The 14,898-nt window shown below is 68.4% G+C and overlaps 2 protein-coding genes across 3 annotated transcripts in view; both read right to left on the bottom strand.

Moving 5' to 3' along the window:
* HGFAC (HGF activator) overlaps positions 1-4,913 on the bottom strand; it is a 7,956-nt gene extending 3,043 nt beyond the window's left edge. The window contains exons 1-11 of one of the 2 annotated variants that reach the window (XM_024745147.1): positions 4,576-4,683; positions 3,861-4,044; positions 3,616-3,712; positions 3,309-3,388; positions 2,537-2,659; positions 2,326-2,457; positions 2,079-2,189; positions 1,828-2,002; positions 1,501-1,586; positions 948-968; positions 502-766 (exon numbers count right to left, since the gene is read on the bottom strand). In XM_024745147.1, the coding sequence (XP_024600915.1) occupies positions 502-766; positions 948-968; positions 1,501-1,586; positions 1,828-2,002; positions 2,079-2,189; positions 2,326-2,457; positions 2,537-2,659; positions 3,309-3,388; positions 3,616-3,712; positions 3,861-4,044; positions 4,576-4,683 (1,382 nt within the window). Of the gene's footprint in view, positions 1-501; positions 767-947; positions 969-1,500; positions 1,587-1,827; positions 2,003-2,078; positions 2,190-2,325; positions 2,458-2,536; positions 2,660-3,308; positions 3,389-3,615; positions 3,713-3,860; positions 4,045-4,575 lie in introns of both variants that reach the window. The other variant, XM_024745146.1, reaches the window with a different exon arrangement.
* A 1,653-nt stretch (positions 4,914-6,566) lies between these two features.
* On the bottom strand, positions 6,567-14,893 carry LOC112399743 (regulator of G-protein signaling 12-like; the record flags this gene model as incomplete). Its single annotated transcript, XM_024745083.1, has 2 exons — positions 6,567-7,074; positions 14,743-14,893. Coding segments are annotated over 2 exons (378 nt in total), but the record flags the coding sequence as incomplete, so codon positions are not given.
* Between the last annotated feature and the right edge of the window lie 5 nt (positions 14,894-14,898).

Raw genomic sequence — 14,898 nt, forward strand, 5'->3', positions numbered from 1 at the left:
GGGCCGGGGGAGGGGGGGCAGGAAGGGGCGGGCCCTCCGAGGCACGGGCCACACCCACCACCCTGCCGCGCACGCGCTGGCCGCCCCGCCCCGCCCCTCCCTGAGCGGGGAGACCTGGAGCTCTCGGGGCGAGGACCAGGGCTGCGCGGCCACACGGGCAGGGACAGGGACAGGGACAGCACCCCGGGGCAGGAATGGGGCGGGTCTCGGCAGTCTCCATGCCCAGCACTGGGCTGAGCGCTGAGTCCCACCTGAGTCAGAGGGGCAACGGGGAACGAAGGGACCAAAGGACAGGGTTTACACGGGTAGGTGGCGGAACGTGGGGACACATGGGTGATGGTTAGGACAGGCGGGTGGGTGCGTAGATGGGTAGCGGGTAGAGAGTGGATGATGGGTGTATGGCCGGGTGGGGGAGCGGAGGCCTAGATAGCGGTGGGTGGAGAGGTGGATGGCTTGAAGGATGGCGCAGGGGTCGTGGACACTGGGGCCAGAACCGCTCACCTGTTGGAGAAGCAGTGGGCGGCAGACACCACCCAGCAGGTATGGACAAGGCTCCCGGCACAGAAGCTGTTCCCGATGTAGATGGCGGCCAGCCAGGGGTGGGAGCCGGGCAGCGAGGACGAGCCACCGATGATGCGTGGCCGTAGGAAGCTCCTCTTCTTGTGCCTCTTGCCACAGGTCTGGCGTCCGGCTGGTCCAGCTGCCGCGGGCCCAGGCAGGCTCAGCAGGGCCTCGGTGGGCGGGGGCTGAATTCTGGCAAGGGATCCTGGGAACACAGGTTACCCGCTCACACACCCCGGGTCCCTTCTGCACACCCCAGGCCAGAGAGCGTACTGGCTGCGTCCACCATCCTCAGGTCCCCCGTGGTTCACCTGCCTCCTGACCCAGCCTAGGCAGCTCATCTGAAAGAGGGTCCCCAGCTCTGCCCCTGTGGGCACATGACTTACTCTGAGCCTCAGTTTCCTCATCTGCAGGATGGTGAGAACCGCACCCAGCCACAAGGCTTTGTGGGAACCAGGGTGGCCTGGCACACCTGGCAGGTATTCATGTCCTTCCCAGCAGCCTGGGACCCCAGAGCCAACTCGGGATGGTCAGAGAGGCCTGGAGCACGGGGCCAGGGGGCGGGCTGGCCTCATGGAGCAGCCCACTGCCAGGGTCTGACTCCAGGGTACTCACATTATCCACATGCACCCACACTTCCCTGTCTCTGGGGACCGTCCTGGCACAGTGCAGCCCGGCTGGACCACCCAAAGGACCCGGTGACCAGCTCGCCTGCTCTGACCTCTGGTGTCAACCCACTGCGTGGCCTTGGACCAGCCCTGCTCTGGTGAGCCTCAGTTTCCCCATCTCTCCGATGGGGCCGTGGTCCTCCGGAGAGAGGAGGCCTGGCATGCGGGTGGAGTGGGTTGGGCCACGGGGAAACCACGGTGATCTCAGCGGGGGCGGGGCCAGTGCTGTCCCCACCCTGCTGCTTCCCACCCAGCCACTAGCTGCGCGCACCGCAGGCTGCCAGGCGGCAGTACTCCCAGGAGAGCGCGCTGTCCTTCACCACGTAGCACCAGGGCCTCTCGTCCTTGTCCGGGTTCCTGGGGTGCAGGGAGAAGCAGGTGGGCAGCGGAGTCAGTCACGGCTCCTCAGTGACGGGTGGGAGGAGAGAGCTGGGGACCCCTAGCTGGGTGCGGCTCCTGGCACTCTGCCCACCCCCACCCCACAGCCTTTGGCCCCTTCTGCAGGTGGTTCCAATCCCTGGCCCTGGGCTCCTCTCGCCACACAGCCTCCCAAGCCGAGGGGTGAGCCAGGGACAGGCCCTGCCCGCCCGGTGCTGACCGGCAGTAGGCGTGGGGCCCCAGGCCGAGGAGGGCCGCGGCGCCCACAGAGTCCACGTGCAGCTCCTGGTAGAGCAGGTCGGAGTTCCAGGCCAGGCAGCTGAGGCCCGAGGCCGCCGTGCTGGCCACGCCTCGGTACTCGGTGCCACTCCCCACAAAGCAGGGCTGGGCCGGCACTGCGGGCGGCACGGTGCGTGGTGAGCCTGGGCCTCAGGACGCGGGGCCACGCAGCTCTGAAGTCGAGCGACTCACCAATGTTGCAGAGCCGCCCGGCGTGGTCTGGGGGGCAGGCGCATACAGTGGTCCCGGTGGCCACGATCAGGTGACAGGTGCCCCCATTCAAGCAGGGGCTGCTCAGACAAGCTGGGGGGAGGGCTCAGAAGCTGGGCCTTGAGGGGCAGGGGCAGGGCCTGGTTCCCACCCAGCCCGTCTCTGGGTGGCCCTGGACGAGCCCCTTCCCCGGGTGGGAGGCCCAGCGATACGGCCCGCCCCCCCGTACCTGTGTGGCGGGTGCCCTGGCACCGGACCTGGCCCCCCGCACACTCGCACTGTTCCACTTGGCCCCGGTGCACGCGGGCCCAGCGATCGCCCACCTCCAGGTACTCGTAGCGGCTCTCGTCAAAGCATTTCTCTGGGGGCGGCACAGTGAGCCGCTGCTCCCCGCGCGTGCGGCTGGCGCCCCCCTGCCCTGCAGCCCCCACCCTGCTCACCCGTGCCACAGTCCTTGCCAGTGAAGGCCATGGGGCAGGTGCAGTGGTACGACTCGGGGTCCTGGGTGCTGGAGCATGAGCCCCCGTTGAGGCAGGGGCCAGAGGCACATGGGTCCAGGGCAGCTGGGCACACGCAGCAGGGAGGGGTGTGTCTGAGAGCCTGGCCGGGCCTCATGACTCCCTCCCCACGCCGTGACTCTCCCTCATTGCCGAGGGCCCACCACCTTAAAGCTGCCCCTCCTGAGTTCCGTGGTGTGTACGTGCCCTGGGAGTGAGCACAGGTCTTCCCCCTCCTCACCACATCCTCTGCCCAGCTCTCAGACCCTGGGCAAGTGGGCCTCTGGCTCTGCATCCAGCACCCTGAAAGCCCGACCCCCATCGGGCAGCGCAGTCCTTTTCCGTGTGCCCTGGGACCCTTGTAGGCGGGGCTGCCAGCACCACACCCTGCAGACCCCTTGGGCCCCCTCCACGTCCAGGGCTCTTCCTGTGCAGCCGCAGGGCCCAGCCTGACCACTAGGGGGCGCTATGACCCCCGGCAATGGCCAAAGCAGTTATGTGGCCCCCCGAGAGGGCAGGACCTGCGGGGCAGGGTGTTCCCCACTCCCCACTCCTTCAGGCCCCGAGGCCTGCAGTGGGATGAACCCCGAAGCCCCCTCCTGCACACCAGGCAGGACCCCAGCCCCAGGTCAGCTCTGACGCCCCTCAAGCTCACCGCCACCACCGGCCCAGCCCCCTCCTAGCTTGCGCTCGGGCCCAGACCCCCGGCACCCACCTGGGCCCTCCCGGGGAGTGGAAGCCTGCACACAGTAGCCCCAGGCCCTGTCCCGGTCATAGTTGTGAGTCGTGGCACACCTGGGGGTGACGCATGTGGTGACGTGGGGGTCCCAGGCCAGAGACCCGCCCACCCTAACCCCAACTCACGCAGGGACCCACGCTGACCACTCTGGGGCTTTCTCCCATTCACTCCCTCATTCATTCATTCACTACATCTGCTGTGTGCCAGGCTCAGTGTGGAGTACGGAGGGCAGGGAGCGGAAGCGTCTCCAGGGCGGGCACGGGGCACAGGGACTGGGACCCACCACTTCCTGTGGGCATTTCCCTCTGTGGTGCAGGAGTGGACCATGCGGCCGCCATAGCGGAAGGGGAACCTGCAGGGCTGCCCGGCCTCGGTGAGCACTGCTAGAGGAGACACAGGGATCAAGGGCTCCCGCACTGGTCACCTCCCAACCCCCATCACATACCCCACTCCCTAAGTGCTGCTGTGTTCCTCCAGACCCCCCATCTAGGTATAGCCTGCCACCTCCAAGAAGCCTTCCTGACCCACCTGTGCCCCCAGGGCTGCTATTGGAGGGGGCTGCCCTGGGCAGGTGGGTAAGCCCTCCATCATGGGGCCCCTCTGCCCTGGGTGCTGTCGCTGTGGCTGGGGTCCTGGGGGTCACCGAGGTTACAGGGATCGCGGGAGTCCCAGGGATCACTGTGGCGTTACATTCTGGGGGTTCCGTTGGGTTCTAGGAAGAGCCGAGAGGCCTGTGATGGGGTCGGTGTGGGAGGGACCCCGCTCACACTCAGGCCCTGACTCAGTTTCCATATTGGGGCCCTGAGGTCTTGGAGTAGGGACCAGGGGACACTGGCTCTCCCACGGCCTCAGCTGGACCCTGTCCCCTCCCCTCCCACCGAGTCCAAGGAGTCAGTCTGAGCTGGCTCAGGGTCTGCCAGGCTGGCACCACTGCCCTCCAGGCTCGAACCCTGGGGGGTCTGTTCTGGGGGACAGACGAGAGCAGCTGCGAGGCCTTCAGAGCCCCCCCCCCAGAGGCCCAGAGAGGTGAACAGTCTCCATGCCCCTGGGTGGGGGCCAGCAGGTTGGATCCCCAGGCCCCCCGTCCCCCAGGCCAGCCCAGCACGCCCACCTCACCCCCGGAAGGCTGGCCGTCGCCACTCTGGGCCCTTCACCCACCCCACACCCTGCCCTGGCCTCAGCCCCAGGACCCGGAGTGGGCACGGAGAGCCCATGATCACAGTGCAGTGGGGTCAGTGCTCACCCTGCCAGCCTGGGGCTGAGCCCCTCGAGGCACCAGCAGCAGCAGCAGCAGAAGCAGGGACAGCCCCAGTGGGGGGCAGGGGCTGGGGACCCAGGCCCAGCGCCCCATGGCTCCTCCTGGGCTGGCGTGAGGAGCAGCAGGAGGCGGGAGCAGAGTGGCCAGGGCAGGTGGGGGTCAAGGCCGCCTGGAAATGATTAACCCTGGCCGCCTCCCGTGCCAGGCCTACACATCCCCCATGTCTGCTGCCCAGCTCACCCTGCCTGAGCCAGCCGGCCCCTCTGGCCTCAGCCGTGCTGGTCCTGGACCTGACAATGTCCTCGAGTCTCAGCTACGACGCCTCCTCCAGGAAGTCTTCCAGGATGACACGGCAGGAAGGGGCCTGGACCCCCACAGCCCCAGCTTCCGGTCCCTACCTGGCCACAGGGCTGGCCACTGTCATTTGTGAGCTATACTAACCAGAGCACCTACACGTGCGGAGCCCTTTTGAGGGCCCAGGCCTGGAGCGTGGGATGTGGCCCCTGGCCTGCAAGAGGCCAGGCACAGAGAGGAGGGTGTGTGCACTGCTGCACACATGCCCCCTGGGACAGGGACCTCTGCTGCCCTTCTCTACAGCACTTCTGCCTGTGCCTCCCAGGACGAGCCTGGGGTGGGGCCTCCAGGGGGAGGCGGAGTGGAGCTGAGGAGGTGGGCAATACCAGAGCCCCTGCCTGCTGTCCTAGCTCCCCGCCCCCACTGCTCCTGGACCCGCTGGGGCACCCCCTCAGGAAGCCCTCTCGCCCCTGGGCTTCCCCTCGTAGCCGGGACCACCCGTGCCATCCCGCCTCTGTCCTGGGCTGCCCTCCTTCCCATCCCAAGCCCCGGCCAGGCACCAGGGCCACAGAGACCTGGCTTGGGGTCCTGCCCAGGTCTGTGAACGGACGCTGGGGTGTCGCCCCAGCTGGCCCCTGGTTCATGACTGCAGCTGCAGGCAGAGCTGCCACGGGAACCTCTTCTGCAATTTGAGGGGCCGCGGAGGCGGCGGCGGCGGTGGTGGTGGGTGGCCTGGTCCCCGTGAGTCAGCTCAGCTGCCTGCATGGGGCGGAGAGAAGGGCTGGCCTGGGGATGGGCCTGGCACTGCAGCTGTCTCACTGTGCACCCCCAAATCGCACTCTCTCTGGGCCCCCGTTTTCCCCTCTGTGCAGACGGAGCGAGAGCAGAAACCGAGTGGGTACCCAGCTTGGCACGCGGTGGGTGCCGGGCCCTCTCTTCCACGCGGGCACCCCCAGCTCAGAGCACAGCTCCCTGGGAGGATCCAGAGCAGCCCAGCGGCCCAGGGCGCACTCAGGCCTAGGGCCCTTCTGACAAACCTGACATGCATCTCGGAGGAGGGAGGGGTGCCGGGGGCCCCTCAGCTGCTCAGCGCCGGGGTTCTGACGAGGCACCCGGGCTGATGGCGCCGTCTCTATCTGCCCTGCCCACCCAGCGTCACACGGCAGCCCTGCCCACTGGCCTGGCCTGCTACCCCGTCCCCTCCCGGCTCGCTCAAGCCTCAGGACCTCTGCACAGGCTGACACTCTTTCCCAGGCCTTCTGGGCAGGGCAGTCAGGCTTCCCCTGAGGTGGTCCCTCCAGAGACAGGCCCTGCCAGACCACCTCCCTAAATGAGGACAAGGGCGGGGGATTGGGTCAGAGTGGCCTGAAGGGTCCCCAGGCCAAGCTCTGCCCCCACCGGCGGCCACCCCAAGAGGAGACCCTGCACCGAGCTGCACGAGGCGCTGTGACGTGGACAAGACCAGGGCCCTGGACGGGGCAGGACCACGTCCCACTGCCCACAGGCTAAGCCTCGCGCCCCGCGAGGCCAGCCTTATTTCCCTGCTCACCTCCGACCTCACCCCCGAGAGCCGGTTCTCCCCAGCCCCCTGCCGATACGCGCACAGGGCCACAGGAACAACGGCTCCCTGAGGGCAGGGTCCGGGCCCCAGGACCAGGCACGAGGCCGACGATCTGGTCCTCAAAGACGCTTTATTGCGGGAAGGCTGGACGCTGAGCGGGAGCTGGGGCGGGGGCCAGGGAGCCCCGAGCCAACGCTGGCGAGTGTCCGGGGCCAGGACCCTCCCCGCCCTCTGCTGGTTCGGCCCCCAGGGGTGGCTGAGGAGGCCCGTCCAAGGCCCTCGAGATAGGCTCAGCGGCTCCCTCAGGATCTCTGCTCTCCACACGTGTGTCCAGGCAGGCGGCTGGGACGCCGGGACGGGAGGGAGGGCCGGCCAGCTGGGTCGGGTGCGCGGGCGGCAGCCTCAGACGAAGGTGGCGTGGTGTGGGCCGGCCTTGGGCTTGGCAGGTCCCCCCAGGACGGGGCTCAGGCCGGGGCGGTCTGATGTCAGGGTCCCGCCGGCCCGTGACCTCCGGGGGCCCGTCCACACCCCCGGGATGCTGCTGCCCGGCCCAGGTGCTGAGCCAGCCACATGGTCCACGTCGACGATCGTGCTGACTGGGAGGCCTCGGCTGCCTCGGGCCCCACCTCCTGCCGCGGGGAGAAGAGAGAGTCTGTCACCCACCTGCCCACCCTGGGCTGGAGACCCCACCCAACCCTCCTGGCACAGATGGTGGCAAGGGGCTCCTGAGACCCCCACGTGCATCCCAGGGGCAGGCAACTTCTGACCTGGGGCCCCCAGGCCTGGCGCAGGGAGGGAGCCCTCTGCAGTGGGGAGGGTCCCAGGCCGAGGGAGCTGCAGGCTGCACGGGAGCAAGCTGGGGGAGGGGTCTGGGGGCGCAGGGCCCAGGTTCCGCGTGGTGGGACCGGCGCGGCCCCTCATCTGTCACAGGTACACCCTGCACCCTGTCCTCACCCGGCGCAGCCAGGACAGTGGGGACGGCCCACCCACTAGGGTGCTGTCCGCCCAGCTGGGGCCCCCTCTGGGGAGAAGCCCGGCACCCGAGCCCTGCAGCTCCCCACTGATGCCCTGGGGGCATCAGGGGCGCCCGCCCCCAGACGACACCGCACTGCCCCTCGCCAGGGTGGGGGGGGAGGGGTGCGTGGCTGTGTGTGGGTTTGCGTCACGGGAAGGAGCACGTGTTGCCCCTCGGCGGGCGCTGAGATGGCGGAGGAGCTGGGGCGGGGGGGGTGGCGGTCCCAGGGCCCCTCAGCGGGATGCAGCCGCCCCTGGGGTGGGGGGTGGCCGAGGAGGGCCACATGGGGGACGGTCTCGTGGGAAACCTCCCAGCCACCTCCGCTGCGCCTCTCAGACACCCCCACAGCTCGTCCCGCACCCCACTGCGGCTCAGGTTCAGGGCCGGGCCTCCACTCCTCCTCGTGGGGCTGTCCGCAGCTGAGGGGCCGTCAGGGAGGGGCTCCAGGGGGAGGCATGCTGCTGGGCTGAGGGAGGACCAAGCACTGGGTGTGGGTTGACCCAGACGGGGCCGGACCCTCAGGGCACTCTGGGTCTCCATCCACAGAGCTCACTGCCCGGTGTCTCTAAGGGCTGCGGCTCCCAGTGGGGCAGGGGCCTGAGCCCCACCACCGACGCCCCCCAGGGCCCTCGCGACCTGGCCACGCAGTTGTCCACCTGCCCGTCGACCCGGGCCTACCTCTTCAGCCACACAAACTCTGAGTCCTTCACGCTCTCCTACCCCATCAGCAACACCCCAAGCCGAGTGCCCCTTCCTCCACCCTACCCTGCCGCCTGCCCCCAGGCTGCTCAGTGGTCAGCCAGGCCTCTGTCTTCAAGTCCCCACCTAGGCCCCAGGAGTTCCAGGCTGCCTGAAACTGCCTTGGAAGCTTTTGATCCCAGGCTGGGCAGCCACATCTCCCTGCCAACCACCCCAGCAGGCTGTCACTGCGCTGTCACCCTGGCTGGTCCCGGGGGTGGGCCCTGGGGGACAGAGGTGCAGTCCCCAGGAACCAGGTCGCTGTGGGCAGGGCACAGGGCGCTCGGCAGGCGCCCTCAGCCTCGGCTCCCTCCACCGAGCCCCCCCAGGGCTCACCCCGGGGCCAGGGGCCAGGCAGAGCCCCAGGCCCTGGTGTGGGCAGGTGTAGCCAGGAGGCTAGCATGCCTGTGGGGTGCTCTCAGTGAGCCTGGGAGCCAGGGACCCTCAGGTGCCTGGGGTGCAGGGGGAGCCCCAGCCCCAGGTTCCCAGTGGACAGGCTGGAGGAGTCCAGGCGCAGGGACACAGGGTCCTGCTCTGGTGACCGCCCCTCCCGGGCCTTGCCGGTGGAGGCGAAGACTCTGCTCCCTGCGTGGGTCCGAGGCCAACGTGCGGGAGTGGGGACGGCCGTGGGGGTCAGGAGCCTCACCTCCCCTTGCAAGAGCTGCTCTGTGGCCCCCAGAACCCCCGGGGCAGGTCCGAGCCTGCGAGAGGGCCTTGTGTCCTCTCTGATCTAACAGAGGCGGCAGAAGGAGCCTTTCCCGGGGCCTGCGGGACCCACTCCTCCCCTGCTTGTTGGCGGCTTCCCAGGGCCAGCAGATGATGGGGTGGGGCTGGTCTGCGCTTGGATGGGGGCTGTGCAGAGAGACAGGGCTTTGCTCCCCAACCGTTTGTCCCCATCTGGGGCATTTGTCTGGAGCATTAGGAGGCCCGTGACCCCACGCAGGTTGAGGGGCACGGCCCTTTCCTGTCCAGCCCCATCTGGACCCCCCAGGAGGACAGAGGCCGGCGAGGGGGAGGGGCCTCAGCCACGGCCCCTCGGACGCCTGGGCAGCTCGGGTGCACTCAGGATGCGGAGGGCCGCCTGCCTCTGTGGACGGGAAGCTCGTCCCCGGGCCAGGGACGGGCGTGTCACAGGGAGGGTGGCTGCAGTCCAGGCCCTTCCTGCCTGCCCGCCCAGACTCGCTCTCCTGAGGAAGTGGCAGCCCCAGGCCTGTGACTCAGCGTCAGGGACCCAGCCCCACGCGGCGGGCAGGCGTCACGGCCTCCGTGCCAGGGCCTGCCCGGGGCACCTGCCCTCCCAGCTTCCCGAGGCTCCCCTTGGCTCTCCTGGCGGGGGCAGCAGCGCGGGGGACCCTGCAGGGCTCAGGGGCCGCCGATTCCGAAGGGAGCCGGGTCTGCCCTGTTCATGAGGGTCGCCCCCTGGGCCTCTGTCCCACGTCCCTCGGACACGCGCACGCGGGGCCGGAGCCAGCACCGCATCCCCCGCCCCTCAGGCTGCCCTGCTGACCCCTCGTCTCCCCAGGGACCACGGGCCCTGCCCCCCGGCTAATTCCGACTCTGCACAGTCAGGCTCTCCCGCAGGGCGCCCTGCTGGAGCCTCGAGGCAATCGGGACCCCAAGAACCCCTCCCGAGAGCCCACCTATCAGCCCCTTGCCAGCGGCCAGGTCTGCTCTGGCCCTCAAGGCTCCACATCGGGAGAAGGTGCAGGCCGAGTCAGGACCCTCCTCCTGGGGCCGGCGGGTGCAGGGCTGCACGGGTGGAGCCAGGGCGGTGGGTGCAGCCTGAGCCCTTGGCCATCTGCAGTTCTCCCTGGGTGCCGAAGCAAAGCTCCTCATCCAGCAGATCTGTGCTAAGCACCTAATGGATGCCAGGACCCCCGCTCATGGCAGTACAGGGTAAAAGAGGCGGGCAGTGACCGGGCAGTCACGGCCATACCGAGTGCAGGCGTGCAGACGGGCGGAGCCTGGGGAGGGGACGTGGGCAGCGGCTGCAGCAGTGCCGGCCCCAGGTCAGGGTGTGGGAGGCCACGCTGCCAGCCACTGGCGGCCCGTGGCTTCCACTCTGAGAGACCCAGGGGCCGGGTGGAGCAGACCAGCCGTAGGGCACATGGGGGAGACGTACGGAGAAGGGGACACGAGGAGGATGGACGCGCGAGGGGAGACCCGGGGGCCGTCGGCCTGAGCAGCCAGGAGGATGGAGCTGTTGCAACCCGTGCTGGGGTCTGGGGAGGGGTGCTGGGCCAGCTGGGTCAGCTCTGGGAAGCCCGTGGAGGCCTGTGCAGTGGGCCGGGTGCAGGCAGAAGCCCCCAGACACCTAGCAGGACTCAGGTGCATTCTAGCCAGGGCAAGGCCAGAGCGCCAGAACATGCTCTGCTGGAAGGGGGGTTCTGGAGAGAGCCCTGGCAGAGGGCTGCCTTCGCCGGGACCCCCGGCACCAACGTGACCCCGAGAAGGCCAGGCAGCCCCCCACATGCACATCACGGTTTGCACTGGGGAGGCTGGCCCATCCTCCTGGAAGGCAGGTGTGCACGGTGGAGGTGTCCCCCTGCCGCCCAGACAGGAGGGCCAGGGCTCTGCTGGAGAGAGGGGACATCTGAAGGGACAAGTGCAAACTTGGCAGTGGTGGGGTGGCGATGCAGGTTCAAGAGGCTGGGGCCCGGGCTGGGGAGATCCGCACGCCTGTCCCGGGAGGCCCTGACGCCCCAGGGGACGGGCAGCTAGATCCCCACTGTGGCTGCTGTCCCGTGCACAGCTGCACTTCCCCTACTGTCCCCAGCCCAGGGCTTCTGCCTCACCTGGGACTGAGCAGGTGTGAAACGCCGAGACTGGCTGGGGCTCCAGGCTGGGGGCGAAGCGGGGGTGGCTGACCACTGAGCAGCCAGGTGCAGAGGGGCTCCTGGGACTCACAGCCAAAGCAAGGTCACGTGGTCTGGCTGCCTTCACTGCCAAGGTGAACGGTGTGGCCCTTATCTGGGCTTGTGGCCTCTGGTTAACACTCCAGCCCCGTTCCCATGGAAACCAACTTACTAGGCTACAGCGACCCCCGGCAAGCGGGACAGCTCCACGCACCTGCTAGGAAGCGAGCTGAGGGCTCCTGACCCCACTCTGGTAACTGGACGTGCCTCTGGGGACCCTGGACACTGTGGCACGAGGCCCCCAAGTCGGGCGACTTCTGCCCCGTCCAGTGAGCAGCATCTCTTTGCACTGAGGCCCCGGGACCCCAGGCCAGGACTGGTGGCGAGGACTCCTAGGGAAGGGTGGGTGGCCCTGCTGGCAGCCGCGTTCCTGCAGGAGGGGGATGGGAGAGGCCCGGCCAGGACCCTGACCCGGGCGTCCAACACCAGCACGGCCAGGCGGCAGTGAGAGGGAGGGAAAGCCTGCCCAGTGCCTGGTTGAGGGGCTGCGGTCACCCACTGGACAGAGGAAGGGCCCGGGAAGGGCACCAGACACCTCCTGGGACAGCAGGTCCCACAAGGTCAAGCCCTGCACTTGGGGTTCCCGTGTCCATCTGAGTGCTCAGCCGGGGGCCAAGGTGAGGACCCGTCCAGCCCAAGGACACCTGGAGGCCGGGGGAGGGGGACTGCTGGGCCCACTGGTCAGCCGCCCGCCCACTGGTCAGCCCTGAAGACAGCTCCTCTCTCTCCCTGGGAAGCAGGTGCCCTTTGGGGGCGACTCCCACGCCCTCTCCACGTCTGCCTATGTGGACGTGGGGTCTTCGCCTGCTGGGTGAGTGAGCCCTGAGGCTGGCTCCGCCCTCTGCAGGGCCGTGGACGCTGACCTCGGAACCTGATGCGCTGCTGGGACAGAGGACTCACACCGCCACCCAGCTGGTCCTCCCCGGGACGGGAAATGCCCACCAACGCCCACCAATGCCCAGAGTTTTGCTGGAAACCAAACAGGTAACAGTGGGGAAGGTGGCCCGGATTAGGACCAAATCCACGGCAGGCTACACTGGAAGGCTGCGTCCCACAGCGGAGGCTCCATGCCTGGGCCATACGGCCGTTCAAAGACCTCCATCCCTCGGCCGCATCGGGCACTCACAGGCCTCCCCGTACAAGGGTGCTGGGGACCAAGGGCCAGGGTGCAGGCGCAGCATGGCTCTGAGGGGACCCTCCGCACATGGGGACGCGTTGCGGGCAGCCCCCCACCTGCCCCGGGCTGCACGGCCCAGACGTGGCCCCGGCTCCCCGCCCCAGGGTCCGGCGGCATCAGCACGCTGTGCCTCTTGCCCTGAACGGAGGGGCCACGGTGGCCACCACCTAGGAAACAGCTCACGGCAGCTAGAATCAGCAGGAGGTGTGGACGAGACCTGCCCTCTGGGCCCCGAGGATACAGCTCAGCGCCGGGTCCAGACGCGCGCTGGCCCAAGGGTGTCTGCGGCGCCCTACGCTGGCGGGGGAACCTCGGGTCCGGTTCCGCGTCACAAAGGTGGACGCAAGGTTCACAGGACGAGCAGAGGATCCGTCCAGCGAGCCCAAGGTGGAGGCCGTCCCACCGAGGGCCTCGCAGGGCGAACGGGCACCACACAGGAGGAGCGGAGGCCCTTCCCAGCTCCAGGAGGACGCGTCTGATCACAGACCCTCACGGCCCCCCCTGCCGTCCTCCCTGCTCAGGACACCCACGGAGCCAAGCATCCAGGGTCTCCACCTGGCCTCCTACTCATCAGGGACAACCAGTGCACGGTGGGGCACCAACGGCGACACACCCCGGAAATGCAAGAACTCGCCGGTCACACTGCCCACGCTGCCGGGCCACAGGTGGGAAGGCAGAGCCCCGCACTGGGTAAGCCACGTGGGCCCAATGCCCCAAGCCCGGAATGTGGAGCTGGAGAAGCCCGGCGGGAGCTCGGAGGAGACGGCTGGACAGCGGGCAGCCAGCGAGCCGGGGCTCCGGGTTTACGGGGAACGAGTCGGAGGGATCCGGCCCGGCCGGCTCACCCACCAGCACCTGGCACCCCACCCGGCCCCCGACCCCGGAACTCTCAGGGAGGGGAGAGCCATGGCCCCGAGCGCTCCATGCCAGCCCCTCGCGGTGTCCCCACTGTCACACCCAGCCTCCCGGTGGAGCTTGTTACTGCCGCCCTTACACAGCTGTGTCTGCGGGTGTGCATGAGGTGCTCAAGAATGTCTGGTGAGTGAAGGTCTGCTTTCGAAAGCCAGTACATTAAAGTAAACCCAATGAATTCCATTAAGATGTGCGATGTTTTCCCGGGTTAAAATACACCTGTAGTTTTCTAAAGAGGAAACAGATGTTCAAGTGAGAAAGGAAAGCGCTTTAAACCAGTCCAGTGAGGAGATGCAGAGTTTATTTCTCCTGGAAGAGCACAGACTCAAAACACAGGTGAAACTACACACAGGTGTCTACGGGGAGATCAGAGGGGAAGTCGGATCGAAGTGCAGGAGACATGCAAGGAAGGCCGCGGCTTCTCCCGGCTTCACGTCCGCGGGCTGTCTCCGTGGGGAGGGCGCCGGGAGCCCGGCCCGCAGAGCCAGTTCCCGAAGCGCCAGTACCCCACAGGCACAGAGCCAGAGGTACAGAGCCGCCCTGGGTCCCCACGGAGATGCGGCTGCAGGTCCGACAGGACCCAGTCCTGGGGCAGGACTCAGACCAGAGGGGGCCTCCCGCCACCCCCAACAGCAGCCACAGCTAGTGTCTGCCCACCACGGAGCCCGCCAGAGAGGACGGCGGCACCCAGGGGCTCCACGGGCACAGGCCTGCGCGGACAAGGCTCCTCCCCTACACCTCGGGGCCGGGCGCACAGGCCGCGGCCCGAGTGCGGGGCGGGAGCCGCTTCCCCGGGAGGCCGGGGCCCGCTTCGCCGGCTGTTAACGCTCACGTGGCTAAGGAGCAGCTCCACCACCAGCCCCGCTCACCTTGACGCGCTCGTGCCTCCGTCTGGAGGCCGCCCGTGACCGCCCAGGGTCAGGGCACCCCATGCGGATCCCGGCGCCCAGCGTGCAGGGCCCCCACCCGCTGTCTGACCGATGGGCGGAGGGTGAGCACCCTCCCTGCAGGGTCAGCGCAGCCGTCCTGCTCTAAGCCACACGGGCTTCACCCACTTGCTCAAGACAAACACTGTTGTTTTCAGCCTTGAGATGAAAATACTAAAACCGCTAGCTATCCAGATTGTAATAAAAGTAACACGTACATTTTGCAGAAATTCCCAGGGCCCTGCTTGGTGGCATTACTGCCGGGGACCCAGGGAAAGACGGCGGGAGGGCACCGCCGGGCCCAGTGCGGGCCCCGCTCACGAGCGTCACGCCACGGGGCAACACCGCCTCCGAGACCCCCGCTGCCCATCCTGGCCACACCCTGACCTCAGCGGCCGCAGGGTCCTTTTAGAGAAGGCAGAGGCCGCCACGACCAACACAGTACCTGAGGGGGCTGGCACGCTGAAACCTCCTTAGAGGGATTAAGGGGCGGAGGGGTAACTTTGCACCGCTGACGCTTTCTAAGTGGGTGGACAGCACCGGCAGGCGACCCCGGGCGGGCGGGCAGGGAGGAGGGGGTCAGAGAGGAGCAGGGGCGTCGCGCCCGGAGGTACCTGGTCTCGGAGGTGCGGCCGAGCCCGGCGGGGTGGGGGGCGGCGGCAGGAACGTGCTGTTAGGGCTGCTGAGGTGCCCCTCCCCCGTGAGCGTCAGGTCGGCCACGTGCTCGCCCTCCACGGTCTGGACGCCCCCGGCCTCCGCCGCCTGCGCCG

Source organism: Neophocaena asiaeorientalis, unplaced genomic scaffold (assembly GCF_003031525.2).
Source record: "Neophocaena asiaeorientalis asiaeorientalis breed wild unplaced genomic scaffold, Neophocaena_asiaeorientalis_V1.1 scaffold65, whole genome shotgun sequence".
In the NCBI taxonomy this organism is placed as follows: domain Eukaryota; kingdom Metazoa; phylum Chordata; class Mammalia; order Artiodactyla; family Phocoenidae; genus Neophocaena; species Neophocaena asiaeorientalis.